General features: G+C 43.0%; 1 protein-coding gene across 1 annotated transcript in view; it reads left to right on the top strand.

Moving 5' to 3' along the window:
• LOC139408490 (microtubule-associated protein 1B-like) overlaps positions 1-25,230 on the top strand; it is a 30,902-nt gene extending 5,672 nt beyond the window's left edge. The window contains exons 3-7 of the mRNA XM_071152452.1: positions 13,796-13,878; positions 15,482-15,622; positions 15,867-20,856; positions 20,973-21,211; positions 21,401-25,230. Coding sequence (XP_071008553.1) covers positions 13,796-13,878; positions 15,482-15,622; positions 15,867-20,856; positions 20,973-21,211; positions 21,401-21,556 — 5,609 coding nt within the window. The 3' untranslated portion in view covers positions 21,557-25,230. The remainder of the gene's footprint in view (positions 1-13,795; positions 13,879-15,481; positions 15,623-15,866; positions 20,857-20,972; positions 21,212-21,400) is intronic.
• The last annotated feature ends 485 nt before the right edge of the window (positions 25,231-25,715 follow it).

The following is a 25,715-nucleotide window of genomic DNA, read 5'->3' as shown; positions in this document are numbered from 1 at the left end:
GAGAGAGGTGTTGATCTCAGTGTAGGAGAGAGGTGTTGATCTCAGTGTAGGAGAGAGGTGTTGATCTCAGTGTAGGAGAGAGGTGTTGATCTCAGTGTAGGAGAGAGGTGTTGATCTCAGTGTAGGAGAGAGGTGTTCATCTCAGTGTAGGAGAGAGATAGGAGAGAGGTGTTGATCTCTGTGTAGGAGAGAGGTAGGAGAGAGGTGTTGATCTCTGTGTAGGAGAGAGGTAGGAGAGAGGTGTTGATCTCTGTGTATGAGAGAGGTAGGAGAGAGGTGTTGATCTCAGTGTAGGAGAGAGGTGTTGATCTCAGTGTAGGAGAGAGGTGTTGATCTCAGTGTAGGAGAGGGGTAGGAGAGGGGTGTTGATCTCAGTGTAGGAGGAAGGTGTTGATCTCAGTGTAGGAGAGAGGTAGGAGAGGGGTGTTGATCTCAGTGTAGGAGAGAGATAGGAGAGAGGTAGGAGAGAGGTGTTGATCTCTGTGTAGGAGAGAGGTAGGAGAGAGGTGTTGATCTCTGTGTAGGAGAGAGGTAGGAGAGAGGTGTTGATCTCAGTGTAGGAGAGAGGTGTTGATCTCAGTGTAAGAGAGAGGTAGGAGGGAGGTGTTGATCTCTGTGTAGGAGAGAGGTAGGAGAGAGGTGTAGATATCTGTGTACGAGAGAGGTAGGAGAGAGGTGTTGATCTCAGTGTAGGAGAGAGGTGTTGATCTCAGTGTAAGAGAGAGATAGGAGAGAGGTGTTGATCTCTGTGTAGGGGAGAGGTAGGAGAGAGGTGTTGATCTCAGTGTAAGAGAGAGGTAGGAGAGGGGTGTTGATCTCAGTGTAGGAGAGAGGTGTTGATCTCAGTGTAGGAGAGAGGTGTTGATCTCAGTGTAGGAGAGCGGTGTTGATCTCAGTGTAGGAGAGAGGTGTTGATCTCAGTGTAGGAGAGAAGTGTTGATCTCAGTGTAGGAGAGGGGTGTTGATCTCAGTGTAGGAGAGAGATGTTGATCTCAGTGTAAGAGAGAGGTAGGAGAGGGGTGTTGATCTCAGTGTAGGAGAGAGGTGTTGATCTCAGTGTAGGAGAGAGGTGTTGATCTCAGTGTAGGAGAGAGGTGTTGATCTCAGTGTAGGAGAGGGGTGTTGATCTCAGTGTAGGAGAGAAGTGTTGATCTCAGTGTAGGAGAGGGGTGTTGATCTCAGTGTAGGAGAGGGGTAGGAGAGGGGTGTTGATCTCAGTGTAGGAGAGAGGTGTTGATCTCAGTGTAGGAGAGAGGTGTTGATCTCAGTGTAGGAGAGAGGTGTTGATCTCAGTGTAGGAGAGAAGTGTTGATCTCAGTGTAGGAGAGCGGTGTTGATCTCAATGTAGGGCTGTCTGTCTTTTGGCTGAGTAGGTGAGGGCACACTCACGCTGAGCCCTTTGAAGACATTAGTGCCAATGGGCTGCGTGTGCGTGTACGTGTCTGTGTGTGTGTGTGTGTGTGCCTGTATGAGCTCACCTCTCTGACCATGGGCTGTGTCATTGTCAACCGACAGCTGGTGAATCAGCAGTTTGTATATTTACATACCTAGAGGTTTGCATATTTAATTTGATTTGATCACCCATGTCAAGCAAATGGTGTTGTGATGTCAGTTACGTGGGAGTGTCCTAAGTAGATGCAGTGGATTGCATTGAATATTCTCCACATCAATGGGATATTTTTCATTTCATAATAAGAAACTGTAGATTACAAATACACCTCACATATGATACATACAGATGTAAACCCTAAAGCAGTGGGCTGTCTTTTTACAGGGTCTAGCCAAAAAGCATGATATCGACTGCTAAGCAGTGACACAACAGGAGTCTAAAACCATTTCACTTTCACTGCACTGAGCATGAAAAGCTTTTGGCTTTTATTCTTCTTCTGAGGTACACTCTACCCTCCTCCTTGTCCCCCATTTTTATTTTCTCTCCTCCATACTTCCCGGTTCTCTCTTTCCTCCAAGCAGCCTCTCCCTCTCTCCCTCTCTTTCTTTGTGTGTTGTTGCCATGCAACGTGGCTCAGATGCAGATGCAGAGGAGACTCCTGGGTAATTAGCGGAATGAACCCCCCAGTGGCCTGGGTCTGGGCTTCAGAATAAAGGAGGGAGGGAGGGATATATAGGAGGGATGAACGGATGGAGGTAGGAAGGTAAGGATAGAGAGATTAACTCCCCAGTGGTCTGGGTTTCACAATAAAAGAAGGAGCGAAGATAGAGGGAATGAGGGAGGGATAGAGTGGTGGAGAGAGGGAGGAAGGAAAGAGAGGGATGGATGGATGAAGTGTAGAAGAGAGGGATGAATTCAGTGGAATATGGTGAAAACAGAGACTTAAAGAGTCAGCGATACATAAGCAGCAATACTGGCTATGTCTGTCAGGGAGGGATGCTTTCCTCTTTCACTTTCGATGCATAGGCACATCTATCTCTCTCTCTTTCTCTCTCTCTCTCTCTCTCTCTCTCTCTCTCTCTGTCTGCCTGGGGAGTTGCTCAGTCAGTCAGCCAGTGTAATCTAATCTGCTCTTTAATATCGACTGAATGTAATGCCTATCAAAGGACTTAAAAAATGAGCTCATATGGGTTCATTTTATTTTGACCTATTTCATTATTTTTGTTGTTGAAATTCCTCAAATAAACTCAGAAAAAAAATAAACATCCCTTTTTCAGGACCCTGTCTTTCAAAAATTATTTGTAAAAATCCAAATAACTTTAGGGTATAAACACTGTTTCCCATGCTTGTTCAATGAACCGTAAATTAATGAACATGCACCTGTGGAACGGTCGTTAAGACACTAAGACACTACTGTGATTATTATTATTTGACCCTGCTGGTCATCTATGAACATTTGAACATCTTGGCCATGTTCTGTTATAATCTCCACCCGGCACAGCCAGAAGAGGACTGGCCACCCTCACAGCCTGGTTCCTCTCTAGGTTTCTTCCTAGGTTCTGGCCTTTCTAGGGAGTTTTTTTCTAGCCACCGTGCTTCCACATCTGCATTGCTTGCTGTTTGGGCTTTTAGGCTGGGTTTCTGTACAGCACTTTGCGATATCAGCTGATGTAAGAAGGACTTTATAAATACATTTGATTTGATTTAAGAGCTTACAGACGGTAGGCAATTAAGGTTACAGTTATGAAAACATAGGACACTAAAGAGGCCTTTCTACTAACTCTGAAAAACACAAAAAGAAAGATGCCCAGGGTCCCTGCTCAGCTGCGTGAACGTGCCTTAGGCATGCTGCAAGGAGGCATGAGGACTGCAGATGTGGCCAGGGCAATAAATTGCAATGTCCGTACTGTGAGACGCCTAAGACAGCGCTACAGGGAGACAGGACGGACAGCTGATCGTCCTCACACTGGCAGACACGTGTAACAACACCTGCACAGGATCAGTACATCAGAACATCATACCTGCGGGACAGGTACAGGATGGCAACAACAACTGCCCGAGTTACACCAGGAACGCACTATCCCTCCATCAGTGCTCAGACTGTCTGCAATAGGCTGAGAGAGGCTGGACTGAGGGCTTGTATGCCTGTTGTAAGGCAGGTCCTCACCAGACATCACCGGCAACAATGTTGCATATGGGCACAAACCCACCATCGCTTGATCACAGGACTTGCAAAAGGTGCTATTTGCTGACAAGTCGTGGATTTGTCTAACCAGGGGTGATGGTCAGATTTGCGTTTAGGAGGATTGAGCATTACACCGAGGCCTGTACTCTGGAGCGGGATCGATTTGTAGGTGGAAGGTCCGTCATAGTCTGGGGCGGTGTGTCACAGCATCATCGGACTGAGCTTGTTGTCATTGCAGGGAATCTCAACGCTGTGCGTTAAAAGGGAAGACATCCTCCTCCCTCATGTGGTACCCTTCCTGCAGGCTCATCCTGACACGACCCTTCCGCATGACAATGCCGCCAGCCATACTGCCTGATCTGTGCATGATTCCCTGCGAGACAGGAATCTCAGTATTTTGCCATGGCCAGCGAAGAGCCCGGATCTCAATGACATTGAGCATATCTGGGGCCTGTTGGATCGGCGGTTAAGGGCTAGGGTCATTCCCCCTAGAAATGTTCGGGAACTTGCAGGTGCCTTTGTGGAAGAGTGGGGTAACATCTCACAGCAAGAACTGAAACATCTGGTGCAGTCAATGACGAAGAGATGCACTGCAGTACTTAATGCAGCTGGTGGCCACACCAGATGCTGACTGTTACTTTTGATTTTGACCCCCCCTTTGTTCAGGGAAACATTATTCAATTTCTGTTAGTCACATGTCTGTGGAACTTGTTCAGTTTATGTCTCAGTTGGTGAATCATGTTATGTTCATCCAAATATGTATTAATGTTAAGTTTGCTGAAAAGAAACGCAGTTGACAGTGAGTTTCTTTTTTTTGCTGAGTTTACATTATTTGGAGCCACTTAGTTTTTTTGTTTATAGCTTTTAGTCAAATTAGGCCTTTTATCATTAGATGAATAACACTCATCTTTAGGCTAATCTGCATGTCATTGTGTCCTTGATAGAGAATATGAGCTGCAGGCAACAACTCAATTAAGTCGTAATCACTCCATTGTCTGTGATTGTCTGTGATTGTCTGTCATTTGGTTCCGTGGCAGGGTGGGTAGAGGTCAGTGGAGGCCTTTCAGAGGCGGAAGAAATTTTAAAAAAGTGAAACATTTCAAAAATTATTATTTTTAGATAAAACTACACTAAATATATTCACGTCACCAAATAACTGATTAAAACACAATGTTTTGCAATGAGGGTCTACAGTAGCCTCAACAGCACTCTGTAGGGTAGCACCATGGTGTAGCCGGAGGACAGATATTTTCTGTCCTCCTCTGGGTACAATACAAAACCTAGGAGGTTCAAGGTTCTTAGCCCCTTCAGTAAACTTACACAGTAATTATGACAACTTCTGGAGGACGTCCTCCAACCCATCAGAGCTCCTGCAGCATGAACTGACATGTTGTCCACCCAATAAAAGTATCAGAGAATGAATCTAGTACTGACAGCATAAGCTACAGCAAGCTAGCACTGCAGTACATACAATGTGGTGAGTAGTTGACAGAGAGAAACACAATAGTTGGGCAGTTTTAAATAAATACATTTCTTCGAAAATTAAGGGGAAACAGCAGAAAGAGAGAGATAGCTATATTTCATTGTTAGGAGTTAGGAGTTAAGAAAACGTCCCTTGCCTTAATTGTCGAAAAAAGTGAGGAGAGAGGAAACCCCAACATAATTGGGTCTATAATCAATAGCCTAACTGTTAAATGTGCCTGGCTTTAGAAATCATCCATATATAACTACAGAAATAACACAGATCCTGCTTCTGTTGCCTGTTTGAGTGTTTGTTTAATAACCTACTGATTCCGTGAGAGGATAAACAATTTCACAAATTCAACTGTTTTTAACCTTTGCTATGCTGTAACAAAGGCTTTACACATTTATTTAGTGTTGTCTACACTGTTCCAATTTGTCAGAAAAATGATATTTATAATAATAACAACCCTCCTTTTTCTTGATATCCTTATTGTTATTATTACTATTATTATTATGATCATCATTATAATAATAAGTAATGCCATTGTCATTAGTAGGTTTAGTATAGCAGCCTTGTATAACCACCATTGCGCTGTAGTCCTAAGAGTGCATGCTGTTTAGTGTTAATACCGTAACTTACTTAGGCCTATATTTAAATACTTATTATATAGGCTACAATACTCTATGGATCAATCATTAATTCGTTTATGTCATCACACAGAATATGAGTCATTCATGATTTGAAATGCAATCAAGAATTTTAGATTTAAAATAAAATAACAAATTGACACTTGAATAATTAGCATAAACAATAAATAAACCGTTCCATTCATGAAATTGCATTCACGATTGAATATGACTGCTTTTAGTCTTTGCTGTAATAAAGGCTTTACAATAAATCAATAAAAACCGTTACAACAGACTCTCTGGTACGCTTATTTAGTGTTATTTACATTGTTCCAAACGGTTAGAAAATGATATTGTAATCTAACAGCACCTGTTTAACACACATAATATGTATGCAGTGTTTGCTCCTTACCTTCTTTTTCTTGATCTCCAGTATTTTCCACAACTAGTCACATTTATTCCATACATCAGAGTTCCCCTTTACCTCCTGAGCAACCAGTAAACATTCCCCCATTTTGAGTTATTTTGTCACATCCTCTGCATCCATTTTGCTGTCACGTTTGTTACGGTTTTCGGAGTTTGTTATAACCAATTTATTGATGTGATTAAGATATGCTATAGGTAAGGCCCTATTGGTCACGTGCATGTGATGCATACATGTGCCACGTAAAGAGAACAAGGGTTGAGGGAGTAGGTTTGAGGGATTTTGGTATCAGAACTTTTCAGTCAGAAATGGCTGTAATTATGTTGCAGCTTCAGCATGATAAACACTGTTGATGTTCTGTGGTGGTCGCTGCAGCAGGGAGGAGAGAGACACAACGGGTGCTAGTCAGTCACTTACTGTCATTTTTTTATTTACACAGTGCAGCAAGTCTGAGCTCGGTCCAGCACAATCAAATCAATTGCGGTCCGACTCCTTCTAGTCATTTGTATATCTTTATTATTTCATCAAACAGTGTGCTTAAATCATCAGACAAGCTCTGTGCATATAGTTGATTTGATTCAAACACATAGGTTGTCTCTATATATGGAAAAATACAAGTTTTAAAACTTTGACCAATCGATTGGTCGAAAGAACAGACGACTCTCGGTCAACCAAGATTTTTTTTAGTCGGACAGCCCTACAAGGCGGTAATGAATGTGTCACTGTCTGTCACCTTGATTACTCCAATTTGTCTCTCGACCTACGTTATAAACTTTAATTCGTAGTCTAGGTCGTAGCAACCTCATGATGAGTATAGTGAAAAATGTTGTATCATGTCTTTACCTATTGGTCTAGGTCTTTACCTATTGATGTTACATTGAGCTGGGTGAATGGAATACGGATGACAGTCATCCAATATGCTGTAATAGAAATAGAATAGAAATAGAAATAAGGCCATGTTCATAAAAAAATACAAATCCCCCTCCCTAATCTTAAACTGCCTGCCACTGATAGAGAGAATTCTGTCTGTCTGATGCCTGCAAGGCTGTCAATCCTAGACAGAGGATGGGTGCATTCTCTCTCTCTCTCTTTTTCTCTCTTTTTCTCTCTTTTTCTCTCTTTTTCTCTCTTTCTCTCTCTCTCTCTCTCTCTCTCTCTCTCTCTATGATTCTCATTCTCTACTTCCCCTCCTTCCATTCTTGTCTATTCCTGTCTCTGTCTGTCTCTCCCTCCATCGCCTTTTTACATGTTTGTGTCTCCCTCATTCATCTGCTTTTCTCCTATGCCTGACTCGGCACCCTCTAACCTTCTCCACCACTGTCTTTCTCTCTCACTGGAGTAGACAGTAAAAAATGAATAGACAAGAGATGTCGATTTTCCCTGTGTTTCAGTATAAGTTTTGGTAGTCTAATAATATAGTGACAAGGGTTTAGGATATGTGTATGCTATTGTGTATGTATATGTGTATGTAATTAAAGATAATTGAGATAATAAGCTCCCAACAGAAAAATGACGAGGAATGTCTATTAGCATTTTGTATAAATGATAGTGTTTTTCATGTATAAAATGTGGTATGCTGGTATGCTTTTAAACTGCCTTCATTGGTCTGGTTTTAACCCTGCTTCCCCAATAGATCAAATTAACACACAATTTAAGCAAATGCACCTGTGCTAATGTTAAGCTTTGAAAACATAAAACGCCTACATACTAATAGTGCTATTCCTGCATAAACAGACATCTGGAGAACATGGATGTCACTAGTTGTTTTTTCTCGCATGAAGCATGATCGGTCCTCAACAGAGGAGGGAGAGAGGGAGAATGCAATTACCTGTCTGCTTGATAGATGATCTGCTGTCCATCAAATTGTGTCAGCTAGCACAGACCCGTTAGAGGAAGGAGAGACAGGGAATTAGAGAAAGGAGGATGGAGAGAAAGGAGAAGGATGGAGGCAGGGAAAGCAGAGGGGTGGAGGGAGGAGAGCCCCACTGCCACACAGGGAGTTAGCTATGCAAACAGCAGATGGCTCTATGATACTGTAAGTTTCCATTCCTGTTCTCAGTCTTTGCTGCAGACAGCAGAGCTGACTAAAGAACAACTGGAGAATTAAGAAGTCACCTCTCGCTCAACACCCAATCTATCAACCCTTCTTCCCTTCTGGGATGTGATAGAGAAAGACAACATGGCAGATTCAAATCAATATTAATGGAAAAGTCAGATCAGTTTGTCATGCTTTAATTGCATTCAGATCAGATTGTCATGGATGTACTGTAATGTATATGAGAACATGAGGCATGAGCCCACATGAGCCCATTTGTGGATAACTTTAAAGATTATCTATATATCTAGATAATGCAATAATCAACAACATTATTTGTTTTATTACTAATTTATTTATCACACTTCAAGTCGCTTGACATGTAGCTTTATAACTAATGAGGTGTGGTGGTCTTACTGGCGCTTTCACACTCGCCGAAGCATCACCCAGGTGGGAGCTTCATTTCAGTTGTTGACGATCCAACCTATCTACGGAGGAGGAGGAGCTGTAACTATAGAAGACCATGAGGTGCCAGATGAAGAGCTCTGTGGCCTGTCTGTCAGATGTCTCTACCTCTCTGTCTGTCAGATGTCTCTACCTCTCTGTCTGTCAGATGTCTCTACCTCTCTGTCTGTCAGATGTCTCTACCTCTCTGTCTGTCAGATGTCTCTACCTCTCTGTCTGTCAGATGTCTCTACCTCTCTGTCTGTCAGATGTCTCTACCTCTCTGTCTGTCAGATGTCTCTACCTCTCTGTCTGTCAGATGTCTCTACCTCTCTGTCTGTCAGATGTCTCCCTCTTCTCAAGATACTATGTCTCTGAACTGTCTATCATCTACATCTGTGGAAGACCATCACCCAAGAATGGCCAGATCCCTAAATTTGTTTTGTTGAATAGATTTTTGTTTATTTTGTTATTAAAGTGACTTTGAGATTCTACTTGTAATGAAAAGTGCTATATAAAATACATCTATTGTCATTATTAATGCATGCAATAAATTAGATCACCAACTATCTTCAGCCGTCCTAGCTGAAAACTGAGTTGTTGCAGTTGCCATGGCTATTAATAATCTGCAATTGTGTCCTCCTCTCAAATATGAGAATGGATTGAATAGACTGGTTGTTTTGTGGCATCACTTTGCACTTCTATTTTGAGTTCAGTACAAGTTGGACAGTGTCGTTATTGTGGACCAACAGCCGTACCATGCACTGTTACATTTGCTAAATCAGTCTACTGTAGTCATTTTTTCTTCTGTGTGCCTTTTCAGCAAAATAGCCTAAACAGTGTCTGGTTTAGAGAGGAGAGGGGGATGAGGTCAAGAGACATTGGGAATGGTGACTAGGGACTGTGAAATGTCAAGGGACCTCTGAATTCAGTTGAAAGAAAGATGAGGTGACAGATCGACAGGGGATGGATGGATACGAAGACAGACAGTAAAGATCTAAAGAGAAATAGGACCTCACCTGAAGAGAGATCGTACTTGCGTTCCAAGATTTTTCTTACACAATGGAGAATATTTTCTCTTATTTCATCTGTTTTAAAGGAACTCCCTTGCCTAGTGGCTTAGTGATTGGACAACTAGCTAGTACATAGCTAGCTGGACAATTTTTCTGCTCAGTCATAAGGATAATGTGCAGTGATGCGTGTCACATTACCTCCCTCCCACTGAGAAGGCAGTGGAGGGGTTGGAGGGGGTGGAGGAGGGGAGCAGAGAGGGGCCTTTTATCGACAGAGCCACTTTAAAGGTTAGGGGTCAATCTAGCTTCAGTGGCCCTTCCTTTTTCATTTTCTCTTTCTTTTGACATCGTTTTCCAAGAGGGGAAATACTTGCTACGACTGTGGCCTAATACTCCTTGTAGCTTAGTTTACGGATTTTGTTTTGGGGTAGTTCACCATGTTCTCTGTAGAAAAGTCAAGTAGGGCAATAACCAAAACACTTGATCTACATAGAGAACCAGAAAAAGGGGACAAAACACCTACTTTTCCATTCCATTGGCTTCAGCCTGCTAATACATCAGGGGCAGGTAGAGAAATAGCCTGTTTGTGTAGTTTGTGTATGGAGATAATTACAGACAAGCTACAGGTTGTTTCCCTCAGTCACTTAGTATTCTCATACAGAAATCCTGAGGCTCTAGTTATAGGGTGCCGGTTCTGCTGGGTTTGAAACATTCTCCCTGGGGGTTTAAAGTAATATATCTGATGCTGTTACGCCAGCCTTAGAAAACAAATGAATACACAGCAAGTGAATACAGTATTAGCTCCAGCTTTGAAATGCACTAAGAGGTGCAGTACAGCGTTAAAGACACACCAGTTTATCTTGAACTTGAACTGAACTTGTTCCACAATATTAAAATCACAAATCTCTCCCTGGAATAATAATGATAAGCACTGTGGATTTCCAACAGCAGTCTGAGTGTCAGTAGCTAAAGCTGTAGACCCTATAGGGAGCTATCCAATACAAGAACCACCCATACATGACATAACATTTCCACCATAAATGATTAGACTAGGGGCTCTATAAGTATTAGACTAGGAGCTCTATTCAGTTCGCATCGCGAAAGTTCCGCTTTACAGCGCAATTTAAATTTAAAGGCAATGTTACCGCTTTAGCGGAGACTGCAGTCGCGGTAAACGCATAGAAATAGAAATGACCTTTACATTTCTATTTGGAAATGTGTAACGCCTCAGCGATCCAGATTGAATAGAGCCCTAGGAGATGCGTCTGCGCAACACATTCCTCCTTTCTAAATGATAGTGCCTAATCCTTGGCAGTTGAAGACAGGATATCCAACTAAAAAGAGAAACATTACCATCTAGCTGAATCTATTCCTCTGATATGTTAGGCCAATCATGATGTTGGAGCCAGTCTAGCGTTAGCGGCAGTGAATGGAGCACGTCCTCCACAGTGGGGGACACTCCTCAGGGAGAAGCAATAGCAGGAGGGTTAATGGGTACAGCTCTGTGATGAGGAGGTGGATCTATATAGAATATAAAATATGTACGGATGAATCGGCCCTGCAGCCAGAACCAACTGCAGTACGGAACCCCGAGAGACCAGACACTCTTTCTGAGATAATCACATGACTCTTGTATTCTTTCAATATACCAACAGAGCAGCAGATTCCCCGACCCAGCCCTCAACCTCCAACTGAGCATGCACTGTATTTCCATTATTTCTGTTCTGTTGGAATCCGGTTGTTAGTGTTACAAACCTTGGGCTGGTTTTGCCATAGCGATAGAACTTAAGCTTTTACGAGTGTTATCATGTTACGATCTGTGATAGAATCAAGCTCAGTTTTTGTAAATTATGAGGAACAAAGACCAGGCTCTTCAGTTAACTCATGTAGCAGTATAGCCACAATGAGTGAAAAGGAGAGAGGATAAGGAAACCGAGAGAAAGATGGATTGGGATGCCACTCAGGTGATTAAAGGAAGGAATCTCAACTACTGTAGGTGAATGATGAGTCTGTGGTTGCACTCTCAAGTGTGTTGGTGCCACCTGGACCAGAGGAGCACAGACAAAGGGCAGAAACATACAATCAAATGAAATATAGACAACGTGACAGTTTTGTATTGATGTTATATTCCCATGCTGCTCTTGTTATATTCACTTCTTGCTCTTGATTGGGTAGTTATCAGGAAGTACAGGTCCTGTTTTATCAGGACTATTATCAGATCTGGCTAAAGAACACTAAATTACTGCATTTACATGTTGAAGGGTTACCCAGTTGGTTCTTAAGATATAATAATGGTGAAGGAAAGGATTAAGATAAAGCAAGCTGCTGAAAGATTACCATTGGGCACATACGCCAGTTCAACGTCTATTCAACGTATACTGAACAAAAATATAACCGCAACATGTAAAGTGTTGGTCCCATGTTTCATGAGCTGAAATAAAAGATCCCATAAATTGTCCATACGCACAAAAAGCTTACTTTGCTTACAGTGTGTGCACACATTTGTTTACATCCCTGTTAGTGAGCAACAGCATGATCATTACACAGATGCACCTTGTGATGGAGACATTAAAAGGCCACTTTAAAATGTGCAGTTTTGTCACACAACAAAATGACACAGATGTCTCAAGTTTTGAGGGAGCGTGTCCACCAGAGCTGTTGCCAGGGATCTGTACACAATTCCTGGAAGCTGAAAATGTCCCAGTTCTTCCATGGCCTGCATTTCTGGGAGAACGAGAGAGACTCGAGTTGTTAGATAAAACTGAAACTAAGAGAGTACAAAGAGACGGTTCTTTCTCACTGATTCGCTGGTTGACTTGGGAGTGGCTGGGGTGGGTGGTTGGTGACAGGGTAAGGGGGTAATTGTCTGTGTGCATCCTTGACAAGTGAGTAATACTTATCTGCTGCAACTGTAGCCTCTGCTTAATAGGGCCATATTAAGTTTGGGATTTTGGCAGTCCCCAGAGTCAGATAAACTTGTGGATACCATTTTGATGTATCTGCATCCAGTTAGAGGTAGTTTTGCGAGCCAATGCTAACTAGCTTAGTGCAATGACTGAAAGTCTACAGGAACAGCAATAGTGAAGACATCAAAACTATGAAATAACACATATGGAATCATGTAGTAACCAAAAAAGTGTTAAACAAATCGAAATAGATTTTATATTTGAGATTTTTCAAATAGCCACCTTTTGCCTTGATGCCAGCTTTGCACACTCTTGGCATTCTCTCAACCAGCTTCACCTGGAATGTTTTTCCAACAGTCTTGAAGGAATTCCCACGTATGCTGAGCACTTGTTGTCTGATTTTCCTTCACTCTGCTGTCCGACTCACCCCAAACCATCTCAATTGGGTTGAGGTTGGGGGATTGTGGAGGCCAGGTCATCTGATGCAGCACTCTATCACTCTCCTTCTTGGTAAAATAGCCCTTACACAGCATGGAGGTGTGTTATGGGTCATTGTCCTGTTGAAAAACAGGACAATAGTCCCACTAAGCCCAAACCAGATGGGATGGCGTATCGCTGCAGAATACTGTGGTAGCCATGCTGGTTGTATGTCACCAGAAAAGCACCCCCACACCATAACACATCCTCCTCCATGCTTCACAGTCGGAACGACACATGCAGAGATCATCCGTTCACCCACACTGCATCTCATAAAGACACGGCAGTTGGAATCAAAAATCTCAGATTTGGACTCATCAGACCAAAGGACAGATTTACACCGGCCTAATGTCCATTGCTCGTGTTTCTTGGCCCAATCAAGTCTCTTCTTATTGGTGTCCATTAGTAGTGGTTTGTTTGCAGCAATCGACCACGACCACTTTGAATAATCTCAAGTATTGGTTACTACATGATTCCATATGTGTTATTTCATAGGTTTGACGTCTTCACTATTATTCTACAATGTAGAAAAAAGTTAAAATAAAGAAACTCTTGAATGAGTAGGTGTCCTAAAACCTTTGACATGTAGTGTATATATGTTGGTATCCACTACTTCATCTGACTCTGGGGAAGTAGATAAAGGGCCCCATAGCCAAAATCCTGAACTATCCCTTTAAAACATGCTTTTACAAGCACCCACTATCAGAAAAATCAAACAAGCAGAAATAATTAAAGCATTTCATTTTAGATTGATCTAGACATTGTGTTGATCGTTTTTCCCCCATAACACACATTGATTTAGTTGTTCCATATCGCTGTGTTGTTTTCAGGGCAGAGAATTCTTCACCACAAAAGCAGCGTTCTCGAGACAGTAGTGCTTATCAACCCCTCAGATGAAGCTGTCAGCACTGAGGTAAGTACATTCCATTCAAACACACCTGGGTTACGTTCAGTCGGGCGGGCACATTTTAGCAAAAGGCTTTGCAAAAGAACCAAATAAAATATGTTCTTATTGAACAAGCTCAGGTTAGCACCTCACTGTTTCAAAACGTTTCAAAGCTCTTCAAAACATTTTCCCTTTACTGAACACAACCTTGGATAGATGGAATGGTACTGTATGGTCTCATTGATATTTTCTATACTCCTTTATGGAGACATTTCTACTCTTGATCTGTTTGTTCCTCTCAACTTACCTCCTTCTCTCACACTGCAAGAATGCGTACACAAACATACTCTTGACTCCCATACATAGAAGACATCTTCATAGACATAAACGCATTTCAAAGCAACTGCAACTTGAAATGGATGACTGCTTGGCACGCTTAATTGGCCAATTATCCTCCCCAGTCCTTTGTTTTCTGCTACTCTGCTATGTGGACTAGAATAGAACCATCACAATAAGAAGCTCTGGGGACGAAGAATACTGCCTTGGTTTACTCAACCAACAGATAGTTTATCAGATTCTGGCCTGGAATCTAATCTAAATACTGACCGAATAGTGAAACATGAGCGAAAGATTAATTATATTAAATTTGGATTCTAGGTTACTGTTTTGTCCCTATATATATTTACTTTGTAGTGCAGCATTTTACTAAGTGAATTCACTAGAAATTACTAGAAGGTTCAAAATTGAAAAAAGAAACAGAAGGCTGTTACACAAGGGTAGATCTGTCAACCCTTTCTTTCACTCTTCCAGCTTCCCTTCCTGCCTGGCGGTGTCTGCAATCTGTGCATTAATAATATCTCACAGTACTGCAGGTTTGACCCTGTCTAGCATTCCGGAACAGTCCATGCCTGTGAAGAGGATAAAAGGCTGGGCACTAGAGAGAGAGAGCGAAAGAAAGAGAGAGAGCGAGAGCGAGTACACTAATTATCTAATGGATTTGATTGAAGTGAAATGGGTGATATTTCTAATCAAGATTGTTGGCAGTAAAAGCCTAAGTGGACATTGACATGACAAATTCACTTTGAAATGGACTACAAGGATTACAGACATAAAGTACAACATTGCATGGGGCGGCAGGGTAGCCTAGTGGTTAGAGCGTTGGACTAGTAACCGGAAGGTTGCAAGTTCAAACCCCCGAGCTGACAAACCTGTCGTTCTGCCCCTGAACAGGCAGTTAACCCACTGTTCCTAGGCCGTCATTGAAAATAAGAATTTGTTCTTAATTGACTTGCCTAGTAAAATAAATTTAAAAAATCCTAATTTTAGAGCTAACAGCATTTTCCAAGCTCACAAAGATTGTCTCTGAGCATAAACTTTTAATATTAGCTATTATAATTTTTTGGTCATTTAGCAGACATCTTATCCAGAGTGACTTACAGTAGAGTGCACACATCATACTGGTCCCCCGTGGGAATCGAACCCACAACCCTGGCGTTGAAAGCACCATGCGCTACCAACTGAGCAATACGGACTGTGATTGCAAAATAAATGTATGCCACAATTGCACGGAAACTCCAATGATACAGATGTGGCTTTCATTCTGACATGTTTGCCCTTTTTTGCTGCATAGGTTTGTCAGATGATCTCAGACACAGCCAGAAACAAGCTGCTGGTGCTTTCAGGACAAAGCTTTGAAAACACAGGAGCACTGATTTTGCAGTCTGGCTCCTTCTCTTTCTTCAACTTCATAGAAATATTCACAGACCAAGAGGTGAGTCAAATTGAGAAAATAGTTCGCTAAGCAATTACTGTTTCATTATAATGTTACAGTTTGCAGTTCTATTCATGATCTGCTGAAGTTACTGACCTCCCAATGAGCAAACCTCATGATTACATCTGATTGAATACAATTCCTCTAATATCTGTCATAATTGTGAAAATGTTCTGTTTGATCATAGTCTCATGATTTTAATCCCATGTCTCCAAATCTCTCTCTCTCTCTCTCTTATCCCCAGATTGGTGAATTACTTAGCACTATTCGCCCAGCAAACAAGGCAAGCCTAACCCTCTATTGCCCTGAGCAAGGTGACTGGAAAAACTCAAACTTGGACAAACACAACCTACAAGACTTCATCAACATGAAGCTCAATTCACCACTGATACTCCCAGAGATGGAAGGTCTCTCAGAGTTCACAGAATACCTGTCGGAGTCAGTAGAAATCCCATCTCCATTTGACATGCTGGAGCCTCCGACCTCTGGCGGTTTCCTGAAGCTCTCAAAACCATGCTGCTACATTTTCCCCGGCGGCCACGGCGACTCTGCCCTCTTTGCGGTGAATGGGTTCAACATGCTCATCAACGGGGGCTCCGACCGCAAGTCCTGTTTCTGGAAGCTGGTGAGACACCTAGACCGGGTAGACTCCATCCTCCTGACCCACATCGGGGACGACAACCTGCCAGGCATCAACAGTATGCTTCAGAGGAAGATGGCTGAGCTGGAGGAAGAGCAGTCACAGGGTTCCCAAGCTACTGGCGACTGGTTGAAGAACCTCATATCCCCAGACATTGGGGTTGTGTTCTTGAACACCCCTGATAATCTGGGGAACCCTGCTGAACCCAACTTCAGGGTGAGGAGGAACATTGAAGAGGCAGCACACACACTCCATTACCTGAGCAAGTTGAATCTGAGGCCCGAGCCTTTGCAGAGGCCGGTCGGGAACACTATCGAACCCATCATTCTGTTTCAGAAGATGGGCGTGGGGAAGCTTGAGATGTATGTGCTGAACCCGTCGAAGAACAGCAAGGAGCTGCAACATTTTATGAAGCAGTGGACAGGCAGCGAGAAAGACAAAGCCACTGTTATTCTGCCCAATGGAAAAGAATCTGAGCTCCCAATTTCTTATATGACCTCAATCTCTTCCTTGATTGTGTGGCACCCATCAAACCCTTCAGAGAAGATAGTACGTGTCCTGTTTCCAGGCAATGCCTCTCAGTATCACATTCTTGAAGGTTTGGAAAAACTAAAACACTTGGACTTCTTGAAGCAGCCAGTTGTCACCCAGAAGGAGCTATCTTCTAACTTGGCACCAGCTCTAAAGCAAGCAAAGCTGAAACATAAAACTGACAGCAAGGAGAGTTTGAAGTCAGTCTCTAGGCCATCACCAAGCAAAAGTTTCAAAAAGGAGTCAAAGGAGGAGGCTCCAGAGAAGGCAAAGACAGATGCAGAATCGGCTCAAGAAAAGACTAACAAATTTGAGAAAAAAGACAAACCTTTGGTGAAAAAAGAAAAAGCGAAAGCACCGGAAAAAGAAGTGAAGGTGAAAGCAGAGCCAACTACCGAAACTCCAGAAAAGAAGAAGGCTGAAATGAAACCAAAAGCTCTTAAGGAGAAGATTATCAAAAAAGAACCCAGGAAGTCTGTAGATAAGAAAAATGATGAAAAGGAGGTAAAGAAAGAAGTAGTGAAGAAAGATGATAAGCTAACATCTAAAAAGGAAGAAACACCCAAAACGGAACAGAAGCAAGAAACACCCAAAAAGGAACAGAAGGTGAAGAAAGACATTTTAAAGAAAGACAGAGATTTCAGGAGGGATTCCCCCATGAAGGTGAGGAAGGAAGAGAATAAGGCGCAAAAGAAAGATGATCTAAAGAAAGACATAAAGAAGCCATCCAAGGATTTAAAAAATACTCCATCTGCTTTAGGCGAAGGGAAAAAACTCGCAGCAAAACCAAAACCTCTGAAAAAAGATGACACTACAAAGAAAGACTTTGGAAGCCCTTCCAAGTCCAAGGCAAAACTGAAAGTCACCAAGAAGGACCTCAAGGCCACAGATGCTAAATCTGCTGTTGCAGGAGCTGCAGCTGTCACAGCAGGAGTGGTAGCCACTGCCACTTGTGCTGCAGAGGTCCTTGAGACAGATAGAGCCATGATGTCTTCTCCAGAGGACCTCACTAAGGACTTTGAAGAGCTCAAAGAAGAGGAGATCTTTCAGGAAGAAGAGCCGGTGGTGATCCACAGAGAGGACCTCATGCACTCTAAGGAGTCCCCTGAAGCAGCAGAGTCTCTAGATGAGGGGATTACAACCACTGAGCATGAAGGAGAAAGCGGGGAGACTCCAGAGGAACAAGAGCATAAAGGGAAGTTGAGCGGCAGCGGCAGTGAGAAGTTTGAAGATGAGGGAACTGGGCTAGATTATGAAGAGAAGGGAGAGACAGAAGAGGTCCATGAGCCAATGAGAAGGGAAATGGACAACCATAAACATGCTGATGACAGTGAAGATGAAGACTCTGAAGACGAGGATGCAGAGCCAGACCAATGTGGAAAAGATCTTAACAGAAATGAAAGAGAAGTACAGAAGTGGGGCCTGTCGGTGACACCCCCTCCCAAAACTTCTGAGCCTCTCTCTCCGTCTGCATCTATTCATGATGAGACCCTTCCAGCTGGCTCTGATGACGAAGCAGCCTCAGATGATGAGAACCGTGACGAGGCATACACTGCTACATCTGGCCACACCCAGTCAACTATTGAGATCTCCAGTGTGCCAACTCCAATGGACGAAATGTCCACTCCAAGGGACATTATGAGTGACGAGACTACTAACGATGAGACAGAGGATTCTCCCTCTCAGGACTTTGCCAGGTTTGGAGGAACAATGTTAGGAGACCTTGAGAGGAAGCGGCTGTCTCCACTACATGACGGCCCAGAGTCAGACCACTCAAAGAGCGATGCCACCGAAGGAAGGGACTACAACGCTTCTGCATCCACAATATCTCCACCATCGTCACTGGAAGAGGACAAAGAGGAAGGGTTCAAGTCCGACAAATTTGGTCTTGATTCAGCAAGCTCTATACTCACCACTACTTCACCTCTCATCCGCTCCCCTTCAGCTCCCAAAGGAACCTTTGACTCATACTTATCTGGATTCGCGGCACCAATTGAACTGTGCACAACACTTTCAGGATCATCAAAGGCAGCAGCTGGGTCTTCTACTAGCCCAGATGACAAGACATTGGAAGGTACCACCTCACCTCATTCCTCTGGTCACACCCCTTACTTTCAGTCTCCCGTGGATGAGAAGGCTGGCTCTATAGCACCTGCAAATGACCATGGGCCTGTAATTGTAGAAGTTACAAGTGATAAAGAAGATTCCAACAGGGTCAGCCCCATGGACGACCCAATTCCTGACCACACCTCGACTGTAGATAAGGTGCTGTCCCCAATCAAGAGCCCGTCGCCTGTAGTAGAAGGAAAGTTACACTTTGATTTAGATCATATGTCAACAATGCACTCGAGTCAAGATGAGAAGAAAAATGGGGCTAGCGACAGTACCTCATTCTCATCCACAAACCCATTCGCAGGTTTCAAAGAGGAGAGTAAAATGTCGATCTCGGAGGCAACCACGTCGGATAAATCGGGTAGCCCTGTAGATGAGGCTGTAGCAGAGGACACTTTTTCACACATCGCCTCGGCTTCCACTGCCTCACTGGCCACCAGCTCATTCCCAGAGCCTATGACAGATGACGTTTCCCCTGCTCTCCATGGTGAAGCCGGTTCCCCTCTATCAACAGAGGTGGAAGACTCCCTATCTGTCTCTGTGGTTCAGACTCCAACCCCTTTTCAGGAGGCAGAGGTCTCTCCTAAAGGGGAGAGCCCCAGGCCCATGTCAATATCTCCAGACATCTCACCAAAGACAGCCAAATTAAGGACACCAGTGCAGGAGCCTAAATCCCCAGAGCATTCCACCATGTCATTTGGTCAGGAGTCCCCTGATCACTCATTAGCCCTAGATTTCAGCAAACAGTCTCCAGAGCACCCTTCTGCAGGCAGCCTGCGCGCCACAGAGAACGGACCAACAGAGGTGGACTACAGCCCCTCAGAGGGGAATGATCTGAGATCCTCCGAGCAGTACAGACCCACTGTAGACAAGCCTATGCTTTTCAAAGACAATGACTCAGGTCGCGCCACTTCTGCGTCCCCATCAGACGCATCTCAGTCCACCCCCTCGACAACTACGCCTTGTCAGATGAGGGAAATGTCACCGGGCTTAGCCCAGCAGATGGACAAATCCCCTGCCACCCCGAAAGGGTCTCCCCCCTCATCCCCCTCCTATTCTTGCTTCACTCAGAAAACAGATATGCCCCTAGGAGCAGAGACTAATCCCTTCAAATGTGGTGGAGATTCCAAATCCCCTGTCAGCCCCAAGGTTCCCTCCCCATCCTACATACCACTCTCTTTCAACCACTCCGACTATAAGAAGTGTGCAGGTGGTTCCAAGGACCCAGACTCCTCCCAGAAGAGCCCCTCTCCTGGGTCTAGGACAGATGTTGACCTTTGCCTTGTGACCTCTTGTGAATACCGCCACCCTAAGACAGAGCTGTCCCCATCCTTCATCAACCCCAGTCCTTTGGAGTACTTCATGAATGAGGAGAATCCTCTGGAGGAGGAAAAGCCTCTGGCTAAGTCAGGTGGAGGACCTCCACCCCCTGGTAGTAAACTCCACGCTAAGCAATGTGAAGAGACCCCACCAACCTCCATCAGTGAATCCGCCCCATCCCAGACGGATTCGGATGTTCCCCCTGGGACAGAGGAGTGTCCCTCTATTACTGCGGATGCAAACATAGACTCTGAGGATGATTCTGAGACACTACCAACAGACAGGACCCTGACTTACAGACATGCTGATCCTCCTCCCGTGGCTCCCAGGGACTCTGCTCCGTCTCCAGCCCACCCAGATGTCACCATGGTGGATCCGGAGGCCGACAAGCCCCCCGCTGACGACAACAACCAGACTAAGGACAAGGACTCAAAGGCAGAGGGAGCTGAGAAAGCTAAGAAGAAGAAACTCACCAAGACCAAGTCCTCCTCACCAGTCAGAAAGACTGGCCTTTCAAAAGTAAAGGATTCAAAAGCAATGGCCTCTCCTAAGAAAAGTGTTGGAGAAGGGAAAGATGCCAAAAATGCAACCAATAGCTCTGCATCCAGGGGTGTGAAAAGTGCCACATCAGGTAAGACTCATATATTTTCTTACTTGGTCATGAGTCTGGAAGCGTTGGTTTGTTTCTAATTGTTTTTCATCCATTATGTACATAGATTTTCTAACAAAGCTGCATCTCTGTCTCAGGTTCAGGTAGTGGAAAGGCAGCAACTGCAATACCCATACCCAACTGCCCTCCCATGTACATGGATTTGGTTTACATCCCAAACCACTGCAGCGCCAAGAATGTGGATGCAGAGTTCTTCAAACGGGTCAGGTCATCCTACTATGTAGCAAGTGGCAATGACCAGACTGCCCAGGAGCCCAGCAAAGCTGTCCTGAACTCACTGCTGGAGGGCAAAGCCACGTGGGGAAACAACATGCAGGTACAGTGAGACAGTCAATTTAACAGAATAACCATGTTATAATCACATAGTATCAGAGAGAGAGGTGCCATAGAGAAGATAGACAAGACTTAAATAGTATACATTGAGAAAATACTCTCAGAACCTTTTTTAGCTCAGAGTTTTGTGAAAAAAAATAGTATGCAAACCCTAACCCTTCTTTGTTGGCAGGTGACCCTGATCCCAACTCATGACTCAGAGGTGATGAGAGAGTGGTACCAGGAGACCCATGAGAAGCAGCAGGACCTGAACATCATGGTGCTGGCCTCCAGCTCCACCGTGGTCATGCAGGACGAGTCCTTCCCTGCCTGCAAGATAGAGCTGTGAACCTGATCCTGGGCCTCGTTCCATTCCAAATTATGCTTCTCTTCTTCCCTTAACTTCTCCCTTCACTGGAGTGTGCACTCTATTGACGTTACAAGACGTTTCTGTTAGGGAGCACCTTCTGATGGAGGGAAGGGGTCGTAGCAATTTGGATTGGAACAACCCTCTGGACTCTCCTGATCAAATGATCTAGTAACTGAGAGATCTAGTGATCAAGTGGATCATGTTGTTAGTGGTATCTTTGAGTTGGGGTGAGGGATGACGTAGACAGAAAGTAAATGTAAACGCATGTAATTTAAACAAAGGCTGTGTGCCAACATTAATGAAATATACATAGCCTTCATTAAAATGATGTTCTGGTTTGAAAAAACAATGGCAAACATAATTGTTTTAATGAAGTCCACAATACCCAAAAGAAGTATCTGACACAAGTATCAGCTTTGTGGAGAACTTTGAGTAAGGAAATGTCATAGCAATATCCTGTACGGAATGAAAAATTGTATCTGACCACTATAGAGAACATAAAATGAGGACATAGAATGCTCCAACTGTATAAATTGGTGCTCTTGACATAGATTGAGTTCTTCAGAAAACAACATTTCCCATGAGCACCAATTATCAATAAATTATCATGTCAAAACAATATAGAAAAATTCATGAGAATATACTTGTTCATACTGGGGACAAAAAAAGGTCTGTCAATAATACAAAATTATTGAGATATTATGATGAAATCTATTTGTCCTCAAGGTTGGGACTACACGTCAAAATATGTACAATTCTGGTACATGCCGTTACTTTCTTAATGTAATCCATTACAGTTACTAGTTACCTGTCTAAAATTGTAATCAGTAACATACATTTTGGATTACCCAAACTCAGTAATGTAATCTGATTACTTTTGGGTGACTTTCCCCTTTAGACACATTAGAAGAAGACACAAAGGATCCATCAAAACGCATTTGGTGTGTCATCCTATTGATCTCTGACTTGTGGCCACACTCACTTGTGGAACAACCTTAAACTTGCGCCTTTGTTCAATGCTGAATTGAATGTCATTGAGAGAACAGAAAGGTGTCAATGTATTTTTCGCAAACATCCTTTCTGAATTGAAAAAGTAATCCAACTAGTAGTCATCTAGTTTTTCAAAAGTATCTGTAATCCGATTACAATACAACTGATTACAGTCACAGTTTTTCCCGTGTAATGTAATCAGTTATTTCCCATGTAATCAGTTACTCCCCCGAGTGTGATTGTAGGTCATCAAACAATGCCTCAAGCCACTGATTATATCTCTGTCTATAAATATAACTCATCTATCAAATTGATTTTACCCAGCTGCATACACCAAAGGATCGAGGAAAACACGTTCAAGTTATTGCCTTAGGAAGTGAATTGAATGTAAAAGATTGATGCACTGAGGACAAATAGCCTATGTGAGAATTATTAGAAAACGTAAAACACAATTTAACAAGAGTCCGTCCCCAACTGTCAGATAATCTCTGTGTAGAGTTAGTTTAGTTTGATACTGATGGAGTAAATACATAGAGCAAGATGAAGTTTCAACTGCACTGAGGGGCCTATGAAACATTACACATGTTTGTCTTAATTCATTGTAATTATTTAGAGAGCAAGACAATTCTAGTCAAGATTTGCCCATGACTCTGACACTATCTTGATTTAGAATTACGCTGCAGGCTTTGTGATCCTGTTCGTGCAAACGATTGTTGATTTGTCTTTGTTATCATCAGTTAATGCAAACCTTTTCTTCGGGGGCCATGAATTTTGTTATTTCATCTCAGTGTTTTAAGAGTTGTTATTTATTTAATTTATTATTGGCTAAGTTTTAAAATGTAATCTAGTCTCTTAAAGATATACAATATGAAAGGTACGTGTATAATCGGCCAAACTTAATTTCAAAAGCGCGTTGTTTTAAAATAATGTCTTATGTTCAGATTTGATCTTTATAGCTTATTGGTTTCTATTGATTTAAATAGAACTCTATGTAGTGTACTGTAAACTTCTGCTCAGTCCGTCCTCCCTAGCCAAGTAAAAATCAACTCCACGATGTACTTCACATCAATGGAGTTGAGCGGAGATGAGAGTGGAAGGACTGGAGCTCCGATGTCACAAAGGTTTTTAACAAAAACGACGGATTTCAGCACTAACAAAATAGCCCGGGGAGGGGTCTGTGGATCTCTCAGTCCGTTCATTCATAAGTTAGTCACGTTATATCTCAGACAGCTGCATCATTCCTGGGGGCTACATGTTTACTGTTGCCTTGTTTTATGTGATTTTGGAGCTCCAGTTCGCCCACACTAGTCGCTGTTGAACTCTGTTGATGTGAGGTACACAGGGGAGTTGAGTTTTACTTAGCTAGTCCTCCCCAGCATTTTGTGTAGAACCACAAATGGAGCCCTAGCGACTGCTTGAATGTGCTAGAATATCTTCAGGCTTGTGAAGTGAGACACTTTCCTAACCTTACATGTTTTTCTCTTTTTAAAACACTGTACTATAATTATAAAAAGCTTTGTAACAGGGTGAATGGTTGGAAGAAATATGCATGAGTAATAAGCTTTTTTTCTCTTTTTAAGGATTGGGGAAATCTGTTCTTATCTGCCAAAACAACAACTCAAGGCTGTGCTAATAGAAATGAAGACATGCATTAAGAGTTGGTTGTTCCTTGAGGTGTTGCCAGCTACGCCATAATGGCATGGAGTGAAAAGTTCTACTAAAGGCCCTATCTTCTGACTATGTTGGCAATTTTAAGATCTTTAAATCTGCTTCATCATAGTCCATGGCCCTAGCTACTCAAGGAGGATATGTAATACCTCGGCCTACCACAGGTCTATATAAAGCAGTGGTCAGTATGCCATTTGTGGTTGCAAGATGGCAGCATCTCTGCCAAATCCCTACGAGTCAGGTAAAGCTCTGTATAGATACGCCTTGAGAAGAGTAAAACACGGGGGAGAGTGACTGTTTTGGGTACGAGTTGGGGTGTGAAAGACAAAAAAACGAGACACTTTTAAAGCCAGGACAAATGATGATAATTGTAAATGCGAAGCCATGAACAGAACAATAGAAAACAGATGTTCAAACACCAACCGTCTACATCAACCAAACGATTTAATGACCACGCCTATAGGGAGGCCACCAACATACTACAACCGTCCACCACTCAGAACAAACGGTCACTGGTTAAGTAAAAACTCACATAGGCAAAATATTACAGTCAACCAACCAGGGCCTGGGACTTAGTTACTGCCTCCACAACAGGTCTCCATGGCAACACATTTATCCAGTTGTCCTGTACAGCTCTGCAACCGGATACTTTAATCATAAGCATGACCATCCTGCTGTTCAACCACAAACTATAGTGACCGACCGACCACACACCACTCTTTCTTGATCTTTCCTCACTCAACTACTGTACTGTATTCCTTGCTCTATCTTTCTCTATTTTGGGTGATTGTTAATACTGTCTGTCTGCAACTGTGTGGTATAAAATTGTCTTGTGATCTCTGCATCCTCTCCTTTTCCAAACTCATATCTAATGTAGCGGTTAGTTTCAAGTGAAAGTATTATTTAGTGCTTTTCTGATATTTGTGTGCAATGTCTCCTCTCCCTCCTATGGGACATTTGATGTAAAGCCTACTATTAAAACCTACAAAAAAAGAGCCACAAACTCTTGTGGAAAATCATGAATCTGTCTCTTTTTTCTTGAATGAAGGTATATTCGGAAGTAATGGCTTCATGATAATGATGATTACGATGATGACATCAAGAAGAAGAATGGACTCACTATACAAGCTTGCAATATGTTGGTGACCTAAGGCTCATAAAACAAAACAGGGCTAAATGGCTCAACTCATGACCCAATGAAAAGCTGTGCTTTTCTCGAAAATACATGACAGAGAGACATGAGAGCAATCCTTAATTGTGTGTGTGCTTCACCCTAATAGAGAGGTATTAGCTCTTTACCGACAGGTAGGGAGGGGTCAGACTCAAAATCAATACATCACATCAAAACAAACAGCAGTAACACAAACCCTCTACCCCACAGGAGCGAGGAAGACCATTGGAGCAAAGCAACCCCCCCCCTACCGACCAAACAACCGTGGACAGAAACAAAAGGTTGTTGTAGCTATAATAACTGCTCTCG

This window comes from Oncorhynchus clarkii, chromosome 5 (assembly GCF_045791955.1).
Source record: "Oncorhynchus clarkii lewisi isolate Uvic-CL-2024 chromosome 5, UVic_Ocla_1.0, whole genome shotgun sequence".
Taxonomy (NCBI): domain Eukaryota; kingdom Metazoa; phylum Chordata; class Actinopteri; order Salmoniformes; family Salmonidae; genus Oncorhynchus; species Oncorhynchus clarkii.
This window is presented reverse-complemented; position numbering and strand designations above follow the sequence as displayed.